This window comes from Eucyclogobius newberryi, unplaced genomic scaffold, assembly GCF_026437365.1.
Source record: "Eucyclogobius newberryi isolate DKJ021-1_F unplaced genomic scaffold, fEucNew1.0.hap1 SCAF_4, whole genome shotgun sequence".
NCBI lineage: Eukaryota > Metazoa > Chordata > Actinopteri > Gobiiformes > Gobiidae > Eucyclogobius > Eucyclogobius newberryi.
Window position 1 is genome coordinate 33,240,820 of NW_027316056.1, and position 15,674 is coordinate 33,256,493.

Sequence of the window (15,674 nt, forward strand, 5' to 3'; positions counted from 1 at the left end):
CTGCATCTTGACCGTGAATGGAATACTTGACATCGAGCGGAGAATATTGGAGACTTTGTTAGAGGATCTCCAAACGTGTGGGAGACAGAGTTCCCCCCTCAGATTTTCCCACGGTGCGAGCAACAACGGGTCGTATTATGAGAAAATGATGCGTGCATTGTTTAAAGGGAAAAAAAGTTACATATTTCCATGATGATTTACGACGTTGTTGGCAAACATTGATGAACGGGATTGAAGTTTAAATCTTTATTTTTCTAAAGCATAGGTTTGATTTTGCATTATTATTACATACATTTTTTTTTTTTACAGTATTTAATTACTAGCCATAAACAATGAATAATAACATAAATGCAGTTAAAAATTCCAAACTAAAAATAATAATGTTATGAAAGGTTGAGTATTGTGTTCTCAAGGATCAATTGCTAAACCCATTAAAGATAACAACTATTAAAATGTTAAGGGGTTGCACATCTTAGTCTTTTGGGTATTGTGTACAATTATTTGGAGACTAGACGCATAAAAAAACAATTACAATTTTGTGTTTTTTCTTTTGTTTTTTTCTTCAGGAAATGTGGCAAACTCATTCTCCATCGACTCCGTTCTCGGGACAATTATCGTAGCCAAGGAACTCGATCGAAGCAGCAAGACCCAATTTGAGCTCACAGTCAAAGCTTCGGATAGAGGACTAACCCCGCTGTCAGCAACAACTACTGTACACGTCGCGGTAACCGTTTCCGACAACGCGGCGCCCAAATTCACGGAAAACGAGTACTCTGCTGAAGTCAGTGAATCCGCCAACCCAGGTACTTTCGTCAGCTTGGTCACAGCCGTCAGCCAGTCATCGATTTTCTATCAGATTAAAGGTGGCAACATCAATAACGCCTTTGATATAAACCCCAACTCTGGAGTGGTGGTGACTCACAAGTCTTTAGATTATGAGACCGCCTCTCAATATAAGCTTACGGTACAAGCAACCAACATGGCAGGCCTGTCCAATAACGCCACGCTTCTAATCCACTTAAAGGATGAGAATGACAACGCGCCAATATTCATCCAGAATGAGTTCAAAGGTCTAATCAGCGAATCTGCTCCTGTCAACAGTATCGTTCTAACACCCGAAAACACTCCCTTCGTCATCCGAGCCGCTGACGCCGACAGCGACCGCAACGCAATGCTAATTTACCAAATCGTCGAGCCTTTTGCGCACAACTATTTCGCCATCGACTCCAGCACAGGAGCGATCAGGATCACAACGGCTTTGGATTACGAACGCAGAAACGTTTTCCGCTTCACGGTCCAAGTCCACGATTTGGGAATGCCACGTTTGTTTGCGGAAAAGGCCGCCAACATCACGATCGAAGTGATTGACGTCAACGACTGTGCTCCCGTTTTTAGTGAAGAGCGCTACGAAGCGACCGTTATCGTGCCGACGTACAAAGGCGTAGAGGTAATTCGGGTAAACGCCACAGATGCCGACTCCAAGCCCAACGCCCGACTTCTCTTTTCAATCACCGACGGTAACATCGGCGATAAATTTAAAATCGATCCAACTGCAGGCATGATTTCGATCCAGAATGTCACTCAGTTGAGAAGCAGATACGAGCTCACAGTTCGCGTTTCGGACGGCAGGACAGCAGCAGTTGCAACCGTGAAAATTAATGTTAAGGAAAACAAGGAGAGCAAATTGAAATTCACAAAAGAATCCTACAAATCCCACGTAGAAGAAAACTCGAAAGAGAAAAAGACACTCGCGATTATCGCCGCTGTGGGGAACCAAGTCAACGAACCATTGTTTTACAAAATATTGAACCCCGATAATCGATTTAAAATAAGCCACACCTCTGGGGTTGTCTCCACCACTGGCGTTGCATTTGATCGGGAGACACAAGATAAATTTGATATCGTTGTTGAGGTCAAGAGAGAGGGTAACCCGGACGAAACAGCTCATGTTCTCTTAACAGTTACGGTCGACGATGTGAACGATAATAAGCCTATGTTCTTGAACCGTCCGTACCACGCCTTGGTTCAAGTGGACGCTGAAGAAGGCCATATGATCCTCCAAGTATCAGCTGTGGACAGAGACACTGGCGCAAACGCTCATATCCAATATCAACTCAAAGAACACCTAGACCACTTTGAAATTACCCCATCAGGCGAGGTCCTACTCCGAGAGAAGTTTGACAAAGACTCCCTCAACAGAGACTTCATTGTTGTTGTAATAGCGAGGGATAATGGCGAGCCGTCTCTCTCGGCTGAAGTCGAAGTGACTATAACTGTGGTGAACAAAGCCATGCCGGTGTTTGAAAAGACTTTCTACAGCATTGAAATTCCCGAAAACATCCAATTGCATTCTCCCGTTCTCCACGTGCAGGCCAGTGATTCGGAAGGACCTCGCATAGTGTACACAATCTCAGAGGGTGATCCCTTCAAGCAGTTTTCAATAGATTTTAATACAGGTGTCATCCACGTAATCCAACCTCTAGACTTTGAAGCCCACCCTGCTTATAAATTGAACGTTAGGGCCACCGACTCGCTGACAGGTGCTCATTCAGATGTTTTTGTCGACATTATTCTCGAAGATGTGAACGATAATGCTCCCAAGTTCCTCTCCAAAATCTATTACGTTAACATCTCCGAAGCATCTGTGATCGGAACATCAGTGTTGCAAGTTGATGCCGATGATGACGACACTGGTAATAATCAAGAGATATTCTTCCACCTTAACTCGCCATATTTTACAATCAATCGTGACACCGGGGTAATCTCTACCGCAAAAGAACTTGACCGCGAACAGATCCAGCAACACAAATTACAAGTGCAAGTTGTCGACCTCGGAGTTCCAGCTCTGTCCAGCGACATCATCGTGACCGTCGATGTTACAGACCTCAACGACAATGCGCCAGTGTTCACGGAGAGTGCGTACAACTGCACAATCAGTGAACTGGCTCCAAGAGGTTACTTTGTCACACAAGTTCAAGCGACTGATGCGGATGGCGCCGACTTGAATGAGTTGGAGTTTGCCATCGTTTCTGGCAACGATGACCAGAATTTTGCCATCAACAAACAAAATGGAGCCGTTACTGTATCCAACCACCGTCGGCCACACATGCAACCATTTTACAACATCACCGTGTCAGTTTCGGATGGTGTTTTCCGAACTTCTGGAAATGTCTTGATAACAGTTGTCGGAGCAAACTTGCACAACCCGAGCTTCGCACAATCCGAATATGTGGTGGAACTTGTCGAAAACTCCCCCGCCGGTACCTTGGTAGCTGAAGCAAAGGCCGAAGATGACGACGAAGGCATTTATGGACAAATAACTTACAGAATTGTCAATGATTTGGCAAAGGACAAGTTTTCTGTCAAGAGCAATGGCGAGATTTTCACCATGGAGGTTCTTGATCGGGAGAATGCCGTCGAGAAAGTCATTCAAATTTTCCTGGAGGCCAAAGATGGTGGTGGAAAAGTAGGATTCAGCACGGTCAATGTCATACTCACAGATGTCAATGACAATTCCCCGCAGTTCCGAGCGGCGGAATACAAAGCAACCATTGCCTCGGATGCCCCAAGGGGAACATCTGTTGTCAAAATCGCAGCGTCAGACATGGACGAGGGCACCAACGCTGACATTGAGTATTCCATCGAAGCCGAAGTTGAAAATGTTGGTGAAAACTTTGAAATCCACCCAACATCAGGTGCCATTACAACCAAAGAGAGTCTAATTGGACTTGAAAATGAGCTGTACGCGTTCTTTGTACGAGCAAAAGACACTGGAAATCCACCTAAACATTCAGTAGTTAAAGTTCATATAAGAATTGTGGCACCAGAAACACCAATACCAACATTTTCTGAACCGCATTATCGCTATGCCATCGCAGAAGACATGCCCATTGGCACAGAGATCGACATAATTCAAGCTGAAAGCGAACTACCGGTTGTTTATACTCTTGTAAGGGGCAACACTCCAGAAAGCAACGAGAATGAGGTGTTTGTGGTCGACCGAGATGCCGGTACACTGAAGCTACAAAAAAGTCTTGACCACGAGACGACGAAATGGTACCAGCTAACGCTAATGGCCCAAACCAAACACGAAGACTACGACATCGTTGCATTGGTCAGCGTCAACGTTCAAGTAAAAGATCTTAATGACAACAAACCGGTCTTCGAATCGGACCCGTACGAGGCGATTGTTGTTGAGAATCTCCCGAGCGGCACCCAAGTTCTCCAAGTCAAAGCCAACGATTTAGATTCTGGAACTAACGGACATGTTGTGTACAGCCTGGACCCCAAACAGCAGTCTCACGAAATCCTTGAGCTTTTTGCCGTTAACAGTGAAACGGGGTGGATCACGACGCTGAAAGAGCTTGACAGTGAAAAGGTTGACAATTATACCGTTGCAGTCCTGGCAACGGACCAAGGCGATAAAGTCCAGCACGTTACCAGTGTGCGAGTGGAAGTAACTGTAGCAGATGTGAACGATAATCCTCCCCGCTTCACTGCAGAGATCTATAAAGGGACAGTCAGTGAGGATGACCCACCTGGCGGAGTGATCGCCATTCTTAGCACTACGGATGATGACTCTGAGGATATCAACAAACAAGTCAACTACTTCATCACAGGTGGGTGTTTTATGTTCTCAGAAGATGTAAAAAGTGCTTGTTTAATGCATCTTCTATAGTGGCCTATTGTACCGTATTTCCGTTGCACCAGCCAAAAAATACATTATAGAGAAGAAAAAAAACATATATAAGTTGCATTTTTGGGAGGAAATTTATTTGATAAAATCCGAGACCAAGAACAGACATTTCATCTTTTAATGCAATTTAAAATAATAACAGATTAGAACATGGTGAATAGGTGTACGTATGCTAACGCTAACACCTTCAGCTACATGACGCACAGACAGAACTGTGGTAAGTGTCTGGTATGTTCACGTAACATATTAACAGTTATTCAGATAACTATAGCATAAAGAACATGCTAACAAGTTTACCAAAGCATCAGTTTTACCCCAAATCACTAAATCCATTGAATTCTTCTTCCTCTGTGTCACTTCTAAACAACTCCAGAGGTAGAGGAAGTGCCGACTCTTCTTCTGCATCGCTTAGAGCCTAGAGCGCCCTCTTGTGGTTGCCAGTGTGAAAATAACGAATAATATCACATGTAAGTCGCTCTGGAGTCGCCAGACCCCTGCCAAAACTATGTAAAAAGGTCCGGAAAATACGGTGCAATAATCTGATTGGGGATTATCTACACATTATCTAGATTTGTACATCGTAACTCTTTTTGCAATGTTGGTGAAATTTTGTGACTCATGGATTATTTACCTTTGAACAATAACCCATTGAATAGAAGGAATAGTGGAACAGATAATTGGCAATATTGATGTGTTTACTCACTTTGTAAACACACTCGTCGGAGATAAGTTTATGTGACAATAATATCTCATCTTCCAACAACGCTATTATCTGATTGGAGACAGTTAAAGCCTAATCTGTGGAAGCTGAAGGCAAATATTTGGGTCATTATATTACAAGAATGTATAATTATGAGCAATAAGCTTCCTCAGATCCTAATTAGCAAGTATGAATAACTATGCCTTGTGTAGAAGTATCTAGAGAAATCAAACACTTGAATTGTGAACGGTTGTCAAGCTTGTTTTCCTGGTGGGGAGAATGAATGTGGAACAAACATTTGCACACACAAAAAAAAGAAACAACTAACTTGCTTTGTGATTAATACTTAAACAATCACTTATAATGAATGGATATTACGCTGGAAGGAGCTCGCTGTTTAGCCCGTAATGCCCGTCTTCTTAATGATCACGCTTTTAAGTGGGAGGTCGGCGCCGCTGATGACTCTAAAGCACTTCTCTTTAACTCCAAACAGGGGGGGACCCGCTCGGGCAATTTGCGATCGAGAACGTTCAGAATGAATGGAAGGTCTCTGTCAGGAAGCCCTTGGACCGTGAAGAGAAGGACAATTATCTCCTCAACGTTACCGCCAGCGATGGCATCTTCACCGCAAAGGCTGTGGTGGAGGTCAAGGTGCTGGACGCCAACGACAACAGCCCAGTGTGCGAAAAGGTAAAGACTCTTACTCACTGTATTTGTTATGGGTACTTCAAATGAACAACTTACTTACGCAATGTTTTTGTCATAATTGTATTTTTTGATAATGAATATGCACTCTATTACTTACCTGCTTTTCTCAATGGAGATGTTTTTGTTTTCCCTGGAATGTTCCACAGTATTGCATTAAATGTATACTGTATCTTGCTTTTATTCAATCACCAGGGTTTTTATTGCTGAAAAATGCTTTCTTGCTGTGAGTGAAGTCAGTGCTCTACAGAGCTGACCTGTAACTTGACCTTCCTTATTAATGCAATACTGTGGAATATTCCAGATGAAGTAATAACATCCACCAGGAAAGTTGCGTAATGCACCTTTAAATGTACATACTTATGCTTATAATCATGTCAAATGAAAAATCTTATCATAATCATGTAGAAAACTTTAAGTTCAGGGTCTAACATGGAATAAACATCTCAGTTTACCGATCCCGACTCTTGACAGTTTGCTGCATGTCATTCCCCACTCTCCTTCCTCATTTCAAGCTGTACTCTCCTGTCAAATACAGCCTCTGGGCCAAAAAGTCTTTAAAAATGTAATGCAGCAGCCGAATAACCACATCCTTGATTTTGACCTTGGACAAATATTGTTCAAATCCTATCTGTCATTTTGTATCTTTTCCGATCTGTTTCTTTTATCCCTTTAATTCACTGGTGCGTCTCTCTTCCCGCCCCCCGCTGTGTCCTCAGACCCTCTACAGCGAGAGCGTCCCGGAGGACTCTCCCGCTGGCAGACTCATCCTGCAGGTCTCTGCTACCGACACCGACATCCGCTCCAACGCCCAGATCTCCTTCCTGCTCCAGGGAGACGGAGCTGAACTCTTCATAATTGATCCTGACACAGGTGGGTGTCTCGGAGACGTCAACATAATGATATCTGAACATGTGAAGAATTCATGATTACATTCATAAGACAACAGCAGGTTTTGTGTCCTGATTAATACATTAAAAAGCATAAACATATATACCGTATTTTCCGGACTATAAGTCGCACCAGCCAAAAAATGCATAATAGAGAAGAAAAAAACATATTTAAGTTGCACTGGAGTATGAAATGCAGTTGCAAATGTGAAAGTAACAAATAATATCACATATAAGTCGCTCCGGAGTATAAGTACATAAGTATACATTTAAGTATAAGTCGCACCCCGGCCATAATTATGAAAAAAGGTGCAACTTATAGTCCGGAAAATACGGTATATATTTTGTATCAAAATGAAAACCAAGATGAATTGTTTAGTGTTAAAAGAATATGAATGGAACTGAGTGAAAAACACCAAAGGAAAAAAACATTGCTTGGAACAACCAATTTTTTTTATTTAAATGTTTTGTCAGATAAGTTAAAGGCCCAGCAAATACATGTCATATATGCACTGAATGTATAAAAGCAAAAAGTTCTTCAGATATTTTAGATAAAGCCTCTTTATAAATGTAGATAAAGCCACTCTCTCCATATGGTTGTACTAAAAAATAGAAATCGAGCCCTTAATCATCTGCAACCGGGTTTTAAACAAACAAAACCTCTTAAGCAAAGAAACAAAGAAACAAAGAGTGTTCCAACTAAGATTCTGGATTCGATCAAGCCGTAATCCACATCTGCTATTTCACAAAAACTCCTTTAAATGTGCGAAACGGTCTCAGATATCTAATGTTGGTTGTCCACGCTCCCACTGCACTTTCAGCCGCTTTAAGCAGCCTAGTTCGATGTTTCCCATTCTGTCTCCCCTCGCAATCATCAATGACTTATTTATTTGTCTGTGAACAAAGGGGATTATAGCGTTCCAGAACACAGTCTTTATAGTTGCTGCGTCACATTCGTTTTTAGTGGTTGTATGCGTACTAAATACAGCTCCTTGGACAAAACAATCTTTGGGAGTTCCTCCTGGCGTGTTGCATGGCCCACTCAACTTCACAGTCTTCCTCTCTAACAAATAGTTCCCAACTATGCAATGTTTTGTTAATCTATAATCTGCATATTTATTTATTCAGAATCAGAAAGGATTTATTGCCATTGTCAATTTACCGAATTAACAAACATAGGAACTTGCTTTGGTGATTCGGTGCAACGTAAAACAATAAACAATGATAAAACGACCTATATAAGTCAAAAAGAGAAGCAATTAAAATCTGCAATAGGATAAAAAATAAAAAAAGGCTTAATATTTACACAAATTTACAGTTGATGTAGTGCAGAAAGTGAACAGTGCAGTCAGTGGGTGATTAAATTAGGGTTAAAGTGACAGTGTTCATTTCATTGTGTCCCTTTTCCGTACATGTGTGGACAAATAAAAGCGTATCTAATCCAATCTAATGTTTTACTTGCAGGAGAGCTGAAGACCTCCAAACCCCTGGACCGGGAGGAGGCCGAGTGGCACCGGTTCAAAGTGCGGGCGGTGGACGGCGGCGGGCGCTACTGCGAGGCCGACGTTCATATCGCCTTGGAAGACGTCAACGACCACCCGCCACAGTTCTCCTCGGACGCGTACGCCTTCACCGTCTTTGAGAACACCGAGATCGGGACGTATGTGGCCAAACTGACGGCGACAGATGTAGACACCGGTAAGACAAATGTTTGAGTTTTTAAACAAGAAAAGTCATTAAAAGGGCTTGAGTTTTATCTTAGAGAAGTGCTACAAACCATGGGTATAGTTCTTATAATCATAATCATTATCTGGACTCTACAGACTCGTCTTTACAAACATGTATGAAAAGACCTTTTTATAACAAAGACGGTGGCATTATTAATGCACAATGTCAAAAAATGATTCGCAATTTCAGATTTTAACCATTAATACACTTTCTTAAAGCCTTCAGTCACCATATTTTAACCTTTATTTGGTTGATAATGTGTTCTCATATTGATCGATCTCGATTTTCAATTCGATTTGATTTGGTCTTTCCAAAAACAAAGCAAAAAATTGTGTTAAGTAATGATTTTGTGAACAACTATACAACCTTTTAGTCTGTGCCATTTAACACAAATAATATTCAAATTTCTCCCTCCAAAGTCTGACCTCAGCTCAAAACCACATATTTTTACTGACTGAGGGTCGACTTTGGACGCTCAATTCAAGAACCCATCCCAAATAATAGTCAATTTTTCAATGAATTGCCCAGCCCTGCCCCAGTGTTAATAAAGAGAACGTCTTTTATAATTCATGTCTGTAATGAATGCTCCACTGTGCAGGTATTCATCTCCACCAAGTGCCAGAACTGTGCTAAGGTTATTATCTCCCAATTAGACAATTGTCTGACACAAAAAAAGGCAAGAGGGAGGATAACAAATGCAAAATTTCATGAGTGATCAACCCCACAAATTAAAAGCCCCATTACACTCTAATGAAATTTTTCTCTTCAGCTGCAATTCTCAAAAGACCTAAATGCAATTTTCCACCCGCCTGATGCAAATCCATAAGACGGCCAATTCATCTTGTTTGCTCTACCTTTCAGAGTTTATTGCAAACTATTGATAGGAATTAGATTACATTTAAAGCCCTGTTATGATTTTGGATGGAAAATATACACCAGGAATCAAATGTATTGTTTTTTGACGCACTTTTCGTTATTGTTTTAGTCGGGTCATGGGTGAAAACTCACTCTACCTTTTCCCTCTGGCAAATCATGTGTATTTTAAGCACAGCAAATTCAAGTCCAATCACAACTTGTTAATGGCGGTTGTTGACATGGCGTTACCCCAGAAACGTACACGGATTGTTCTGTAGACGTTAAAATGCTGCAAATCCTCGCAGCATTTAGCACGCAGTATTCTTGGATATTTATACATGCGTTCGCGGTGACGTCATACATCCGGGACTTCCCCATAGCAGCCATTTTGAAAGGGGCACGCGGTATACTAGCAACCACCACGAATGCATCCTTTTCTACAGCATAATGAGCTACGAATACTTTGATTCTCTAGACGATGACGGCAAACTAAGGTACACGACAAAGCAATCGTTCCTTGGTCTGACAACAGAGCGATGTCCTTACAGAACGCAGGTTTTTGGCATTTTGGCCTCATAGATCCTGGATATCGTATGTAGTAGACGTGCTGTTGTTCCTCTTTCAAAATGGCGGACTCGGTTGCTACGTACAAGTTCCCGGATGTGCGAACGCATGTATTGGAACAGTTTATTCTTCCCCGTGTCATCGTTTCCTTAAAGAAAAAGAAAGAAAGAAAGAAAGAGAGAGTGAGGGAGATATACAGGGAGCAGGCGTAGAGGGCGGACCTTCAAGCTGTGACGGGGGCATTAATGCAACTTACGTTGGTCCATGGACGAACATGGCTACACGTGCTTGATGCGCTTTAACACAATGACAGTTGCAGTTGCATGATTACTTTGTCGTTGGCGTCAGGGCATCGTGACCGTTCAAACTGACACCATGAGTGAAAAAGGTTTGTCTAGATCTCTGCCTGTAACTTTAGGCCTTATAGTCTACATGGAGAAGGAGAGGTTTATTGCCGTACTGTGGATTTACGCGGCTCAGTATTCGGTAAGTAAGCGCGCACGATCTATTGAATCCAAATTACAGCCTGAGGTTTTTGTTCCTGCTGCCTCGCGTTCCCCCATAGAGAACGTTTCAGCCCGTTCCACGTCTCCCGCACCGTCCTCCTTTTACCCGACTTGTTTTTCTTCCTGATCTGACAGCTTGACAGTATTAAAGGCATGCGCAAATCTTATCCCTCAGAACGCATTGGTAAACCGCGGAAAAGGAATCATTGAGACATCCCTTCCCCGAGGCTCCACTGGCACCAAATTACCACTTTGGATATCACGGATGAGGAGTACATCGAAGCAAATTATTTAACAGCCCGCAGTTTCACTCGGGGGGGCAATCGTTATTTAGAGATACTCCTAATTCGGGGAAGCCCGGGAGTCGGTTTGTATAACTGTCGCGCGTCATCTCAAAACCGTGTCATTTTGGATATATTTGGGGGTCTTCGACACGCCCCAGAGGAAGCGTACGCCGTGGTTTCGACCCAGTTCTCTCAAACGTCACCGAACCGTCTCATTCTCTTCATCGGCCATCAAAACGCGATCGTAACCTTGCCCGCGGAGACTCTGCTTTATCTCGATATTTGATGCAGCCTTGGCAACGGCCGCTCCGGGCCACGGGCTCCACGATCCGAATACATATTTGTGCAGATTGTGTATGTTATTTTCGCCGGCGTTATCTCCGGCAGACACAACTCCCTCGTCGTAGCTGCGGCGCAGTTCGGAGGCAGACAGGCAAACAAAAACAACCCCCCTCCACGATTCGCGATAAACCAGACGGCGCGAGCGCACGTGGCATCTCATCGTTTTTTTGTTGGGTCTTTGTTTTTTATCCCGCCGTCTCCGTGACCTCTACACTTGGCCCGCCGGTCGCTGGGTCCGTTCAGTATTCCGCGCCGTTATGCAGGATTTATAGATTCGCCGCGGCCGAGAGACGTGCTACAACATAAGCAGTCTATAAAAAAGTCAAGGGAAAGCTCCGGGCTAAGTGTAAAGTTAGCATTAAGGTGGCGCAGAGGAAAGCATTGATTTGCATTAGTTGAATGTATGGCTGTGTTTCAAGGCCGTGTTGAAAATAATGAGTTTGGAAATTACGTTGGTTTTTTTGACGTAAGATATAGCTGAAAGTCAATATGTCCTAAAGTTGCTGAAGTTACTTTGGTTGTGTAAACTTTCTTGACAACTACTGTTATAAAAAGAGGAGATCAAACACTTTTAAAGAGCTTACAGTTTTACCCTTTTGTTAAAGGACGACCTACACAAAGAATGCGAGATCGTTTTTGGAACAAGAGCACGGCAGCAAACGTGTGCCATCCTGATAGTGAGGGATAATTTACTATGTATTGTTTACAAAGACACAAAAGAACAACCGGTGCACCGTATGGAAGGTGAGGAAGGTTTTTTTCTACTCACTTTAAACAATGAAAAAAACTAAATCTTGAAACTGAATTGCGTAATATCAGCGCATATCACAAATTATGTTCCTGTCATTTTAGGGTTGCAAACGATTAATCAGGATAATTGTTACTACTTACCTACACTACCAATACTGGAAATTATTGTTGTCTATTTTGGTAATCGATCTTTATGATATGGACGTTTTATTTGGTCAAGTTGTGTATATTTTAAGAATTAACAAACATATCAAGTTGCATGGGGTTTTTTGTTTTTCATTTGTTTTTTCTGAGTACCGTATTATCCGGACTATAAGTCACACCTTTTTTCATAGTTTTGGCCGGGGTGCGACTTATAATTATGTTTATACTTATATACAACTTATATATGTTTTTTTTCTTCTCTATTATGCATTTTTTGGCTGATGCGACTTATAGTCCGGAAAATACACAACTTGTTGTTGTTTTATTTATTTATTTAGCTCTATTTAGTATTGTATTTTGTATTGTGACTATTTCAAATTCGCTGATTAGTCAGTTAGTGAAACACTGGTCATTCCTGTGTAACTATACCACATAACTGTTGCACATTATCGACTCGCCAGCTCCTGAACATGAAAGCATTTTTGCCGCAGCACATGCTAAATAAAAAAAGCAGAGGGAACTAATGTTTTTGCTTTAGTTTGAATAAATAAATGTTAATAAATCATGACCCTACGGCAGCAACGATGGCACTTAAAGCTTGTCGGGGCATTTTTTACCGAAAAGTTAGCATTTCGACGATACCGCGATCATACACACGACTCATAAATATTTAACGGCCTTCACTCGGCTGTCATTACAAAACATTAGACCTTTTTTTGCACGTCTATCTGGTCATTAGCCGCGGCGCCGATAAACAAGTCAAGCTATTTGCGAGTCAGAACGACTTCCTTAAGCGCCAGTACGTCCGGGGCGTGATGATCAAGCCGTCGGTAAGTGATCGGCGAGCGCATGGGCAGGGCCTCCCCCCGCGGCCGTCTCTCCGGAGCGATAACGAGATCCGCAGAAAACGGGGGCACTTACCTGATAAATGGGAATATAATGGCGGATTCCAAACGGGGGCCACCTGCAGGAAGGCATTAGCATTATTATCGCGATCCGTCTCTGTCTCGTTGCCAGTTGTGTGTCTTCGCTTGTGGGCGGACATGAGTTATGACAACGGCGCGGATTAGACAGTTTACGGCTTCGGTTTATCTGCGGCGGAAAAGACGGATGATTTAGTGTGTTGACGGGAGGCAACGCTTTGAATAATTTAAGCATTCGTATGTCAATTTAAAGGAAGGAATCAGCGTTTGAATTAAAGGGAGGATTTCTAATGACGTAGCTGTCCATTTTTTGTTTTTTTACTTGAACAGAAATAAGATTGCTAAATGTTGATGTGACACGAATATCTAAACTAAGAACCCATAAAAAAAATTATTCACAATTATTGAGACCAAATGACCATAAAAATCTTTCATTTTCCTTCATTCTCGTGTTCTAACACATGCTATTCCTCAAGTTTGTGACCGACTTTAAAAAATTACAATTACAAACATTTATGTCTATTTTTGGGCGATATATTGAACAAAAATACTTAAATTTTCTTCTAAAATTGACACGATTCTTATTTTTTGGTTCTTACCATTACATTGTGACCTGAATGATCACGATTATCGATTAACCCGATAATCTTGACATCCCTATTTAGAATGAATTGTACAGCAGTAGTAGTAGTTAGAAGAAGTGGTAGTATTTGACATTAGCTGTAGATATTTTTACTTTGCATTTTTGTTTAATAGAAAACCTTTGCACAAACTTAATAAATCATCATAATGTCACCTTTTTCAGTTAAAGGTTGAATGGACGATTTTTTTTGGCCCAAATCTAAGTCTTATTTCCTCGTGGCGTGGACGGCCGATTTGTCCTGCCACGTATCAAACAGAAAACGCACCTACCGCTCACCTGCAGCCGCGTGTGGCTCGTCCCCACATTTCCGCGTGCCTAAGCGCATGGATCTATCATAATATAGTTCCCTCAGTGTACGGGACAAAATGAAGACGGAGAAAGACAGTTCGAGCTGACGCAGAAGTGGACAGAAATCTACGGGAGACGAGCGATGCGATGTGATCCGTCGCACTAATAAACAAACGCACGTCTGTGTTGTATCGGTCCGCACGGGGGAGTGGCATGTGCACGGGGGAGTGGCATTGGCACTTCCGCCTGAGTTCTCAAATCGCTGAAAAATCTCCATTGCGCCTTTAAAAAAGGGAAGAAAAAAAGAAGTAAAGGTGGGCAATACTAACAAAAATACCAATTTGTCAAAGCCAGATCTTGCCAATCCTCAAAAAGGTCCTCAAAAAAAACCTCCTTGGATGGGTCGTTGCGTCCTTGGGCAAGACACCTCGCCCACCTTTCCTCCAGTGTCCACGTGTGCTGGTGTATGAATGAGAACATGTAAGTGAATGTGGGACATGGCTACAATACGGCATGTGTACCATGTATGTTCGATAACGCACACCGTCCCCACCAATTAATCATACTATGTGCAGAAATATAACTTCATAGCCTTGTTGGGAGAGGACACGAGAAGTTTCCGTCCCACTGAGGACCTTTTTATATTTTACCTTACAGACAATATCCTCCAATTATCCATTTTTCAATATATCTCACTGCTGTACTAACAAATGAAGTAAAACCGTTTGGTTTAGGGCCTGTTTGAAGCCTTGTGCCAGGGTTTGTAATCTTTATGTTTGCCATTTTATTCTTCTAAGATTAATTTTTCAAAGGCTTCATAAGATCAAGCATCATAAAAAGAGAACTAAAGATTTCAGAGCCCAGAAATGAATGTTAAGTTGCAGAGGTTGCATTCGTGGGCGTTCGGGAGCAGCACATCTGATTTGTCTTATTTCTTAACGTTTTTCCCCTCATCTATTTCCCAAGGCCTCAACAGCGACGTCCTCTACTCACTTCTCGACTCCGCCGACGGCTTCTTCTCCATCGACGACCACAGTGGCGTGATCAGCCTACAACGCCCCCTGGATCGCGAGGTCCAGTCGGCGTACGAGCTGACGGCGCGGGTCACTGACCAGGGCTCCCCCCACCGCTCGGCCACGGCCCAGGTGGTCATTTCGGTCCTGGACATCAACGACAACCCGCCGGTGTTCGAGCACCGCGAGTACACCGCCACCGTGGCGGAGGACATCGCCGTGGGAACGCAAGTCCTGAGGGTGCTGGCGGCAAGTCGCGACACGGAGGCCAACCAGGAAATCTCGTACAGCATCATCAGCGGGAATGAGCACGGCATGTTCAGCGTGGATTCACACACGGGTACGTCACGGTCTAACATGTACCCACACCTCAAACCCCGCCCCTGCATAACGTGTTTGTAATCCACTGGAGACAGCACACGCTCAGTTTTAGATGCTTGGCCACTGGAGGCAGCACACGTTCAGTTTTCAGATGTTTGGCCACTGGAGGCAGCACACACTCAGTTTGAGATGCTTGGCCACTGGAGGCTGCACACGCTCAGTTTTAGATGCTTGGCCACTGGAGGCAGCACACACTCAGTTTTAGATGCTTGGCCACTGGAGGCTGCACACACTCAGTTTTAGATGCTTGGCCACTGGAGGC

General features: G+C 42.9%; 1 protein-coding gene across 2 annotated transcripts in view; it reads left to right on the forward strand.

Annotated features, from left to right (window-relative positions):
• Positions 1-15,674, forward strand: part of fat1a (FAT atypical cadherin 1a) — a 115,970-nt gene that overhangs the window by 67,909 nt on the left and 32,387 nt on the right. For both annotated transcript variants that reach the window (XR_011930104.1, XM_072462567.1), the window contains 5 exons: positions 567-4,619; positions 5,890-6,086; positions 6,821-6,974; positions 8,456-8,689; positions 14,985-15,371. Coding sequence is in view for 1 of the 2 variants with exons in the window: in XM_072462567.1 (XP_072318668.1) it covers positions 567-4,619; positions 5,890-6,086; positions 6,821-6,974; positions 8,456-8,689; positions 14,985-15,371 (5,025 nt within the window). In the remaining variant the exon portion in view is untranslated. The remainder of the gene's footprint in view (positions 1-566; positions 4,620-5,889; positions 6,087-6,820; positions 6,975-8,455; positions 8,690-14,984; positions 15,372-15,674) is intronic.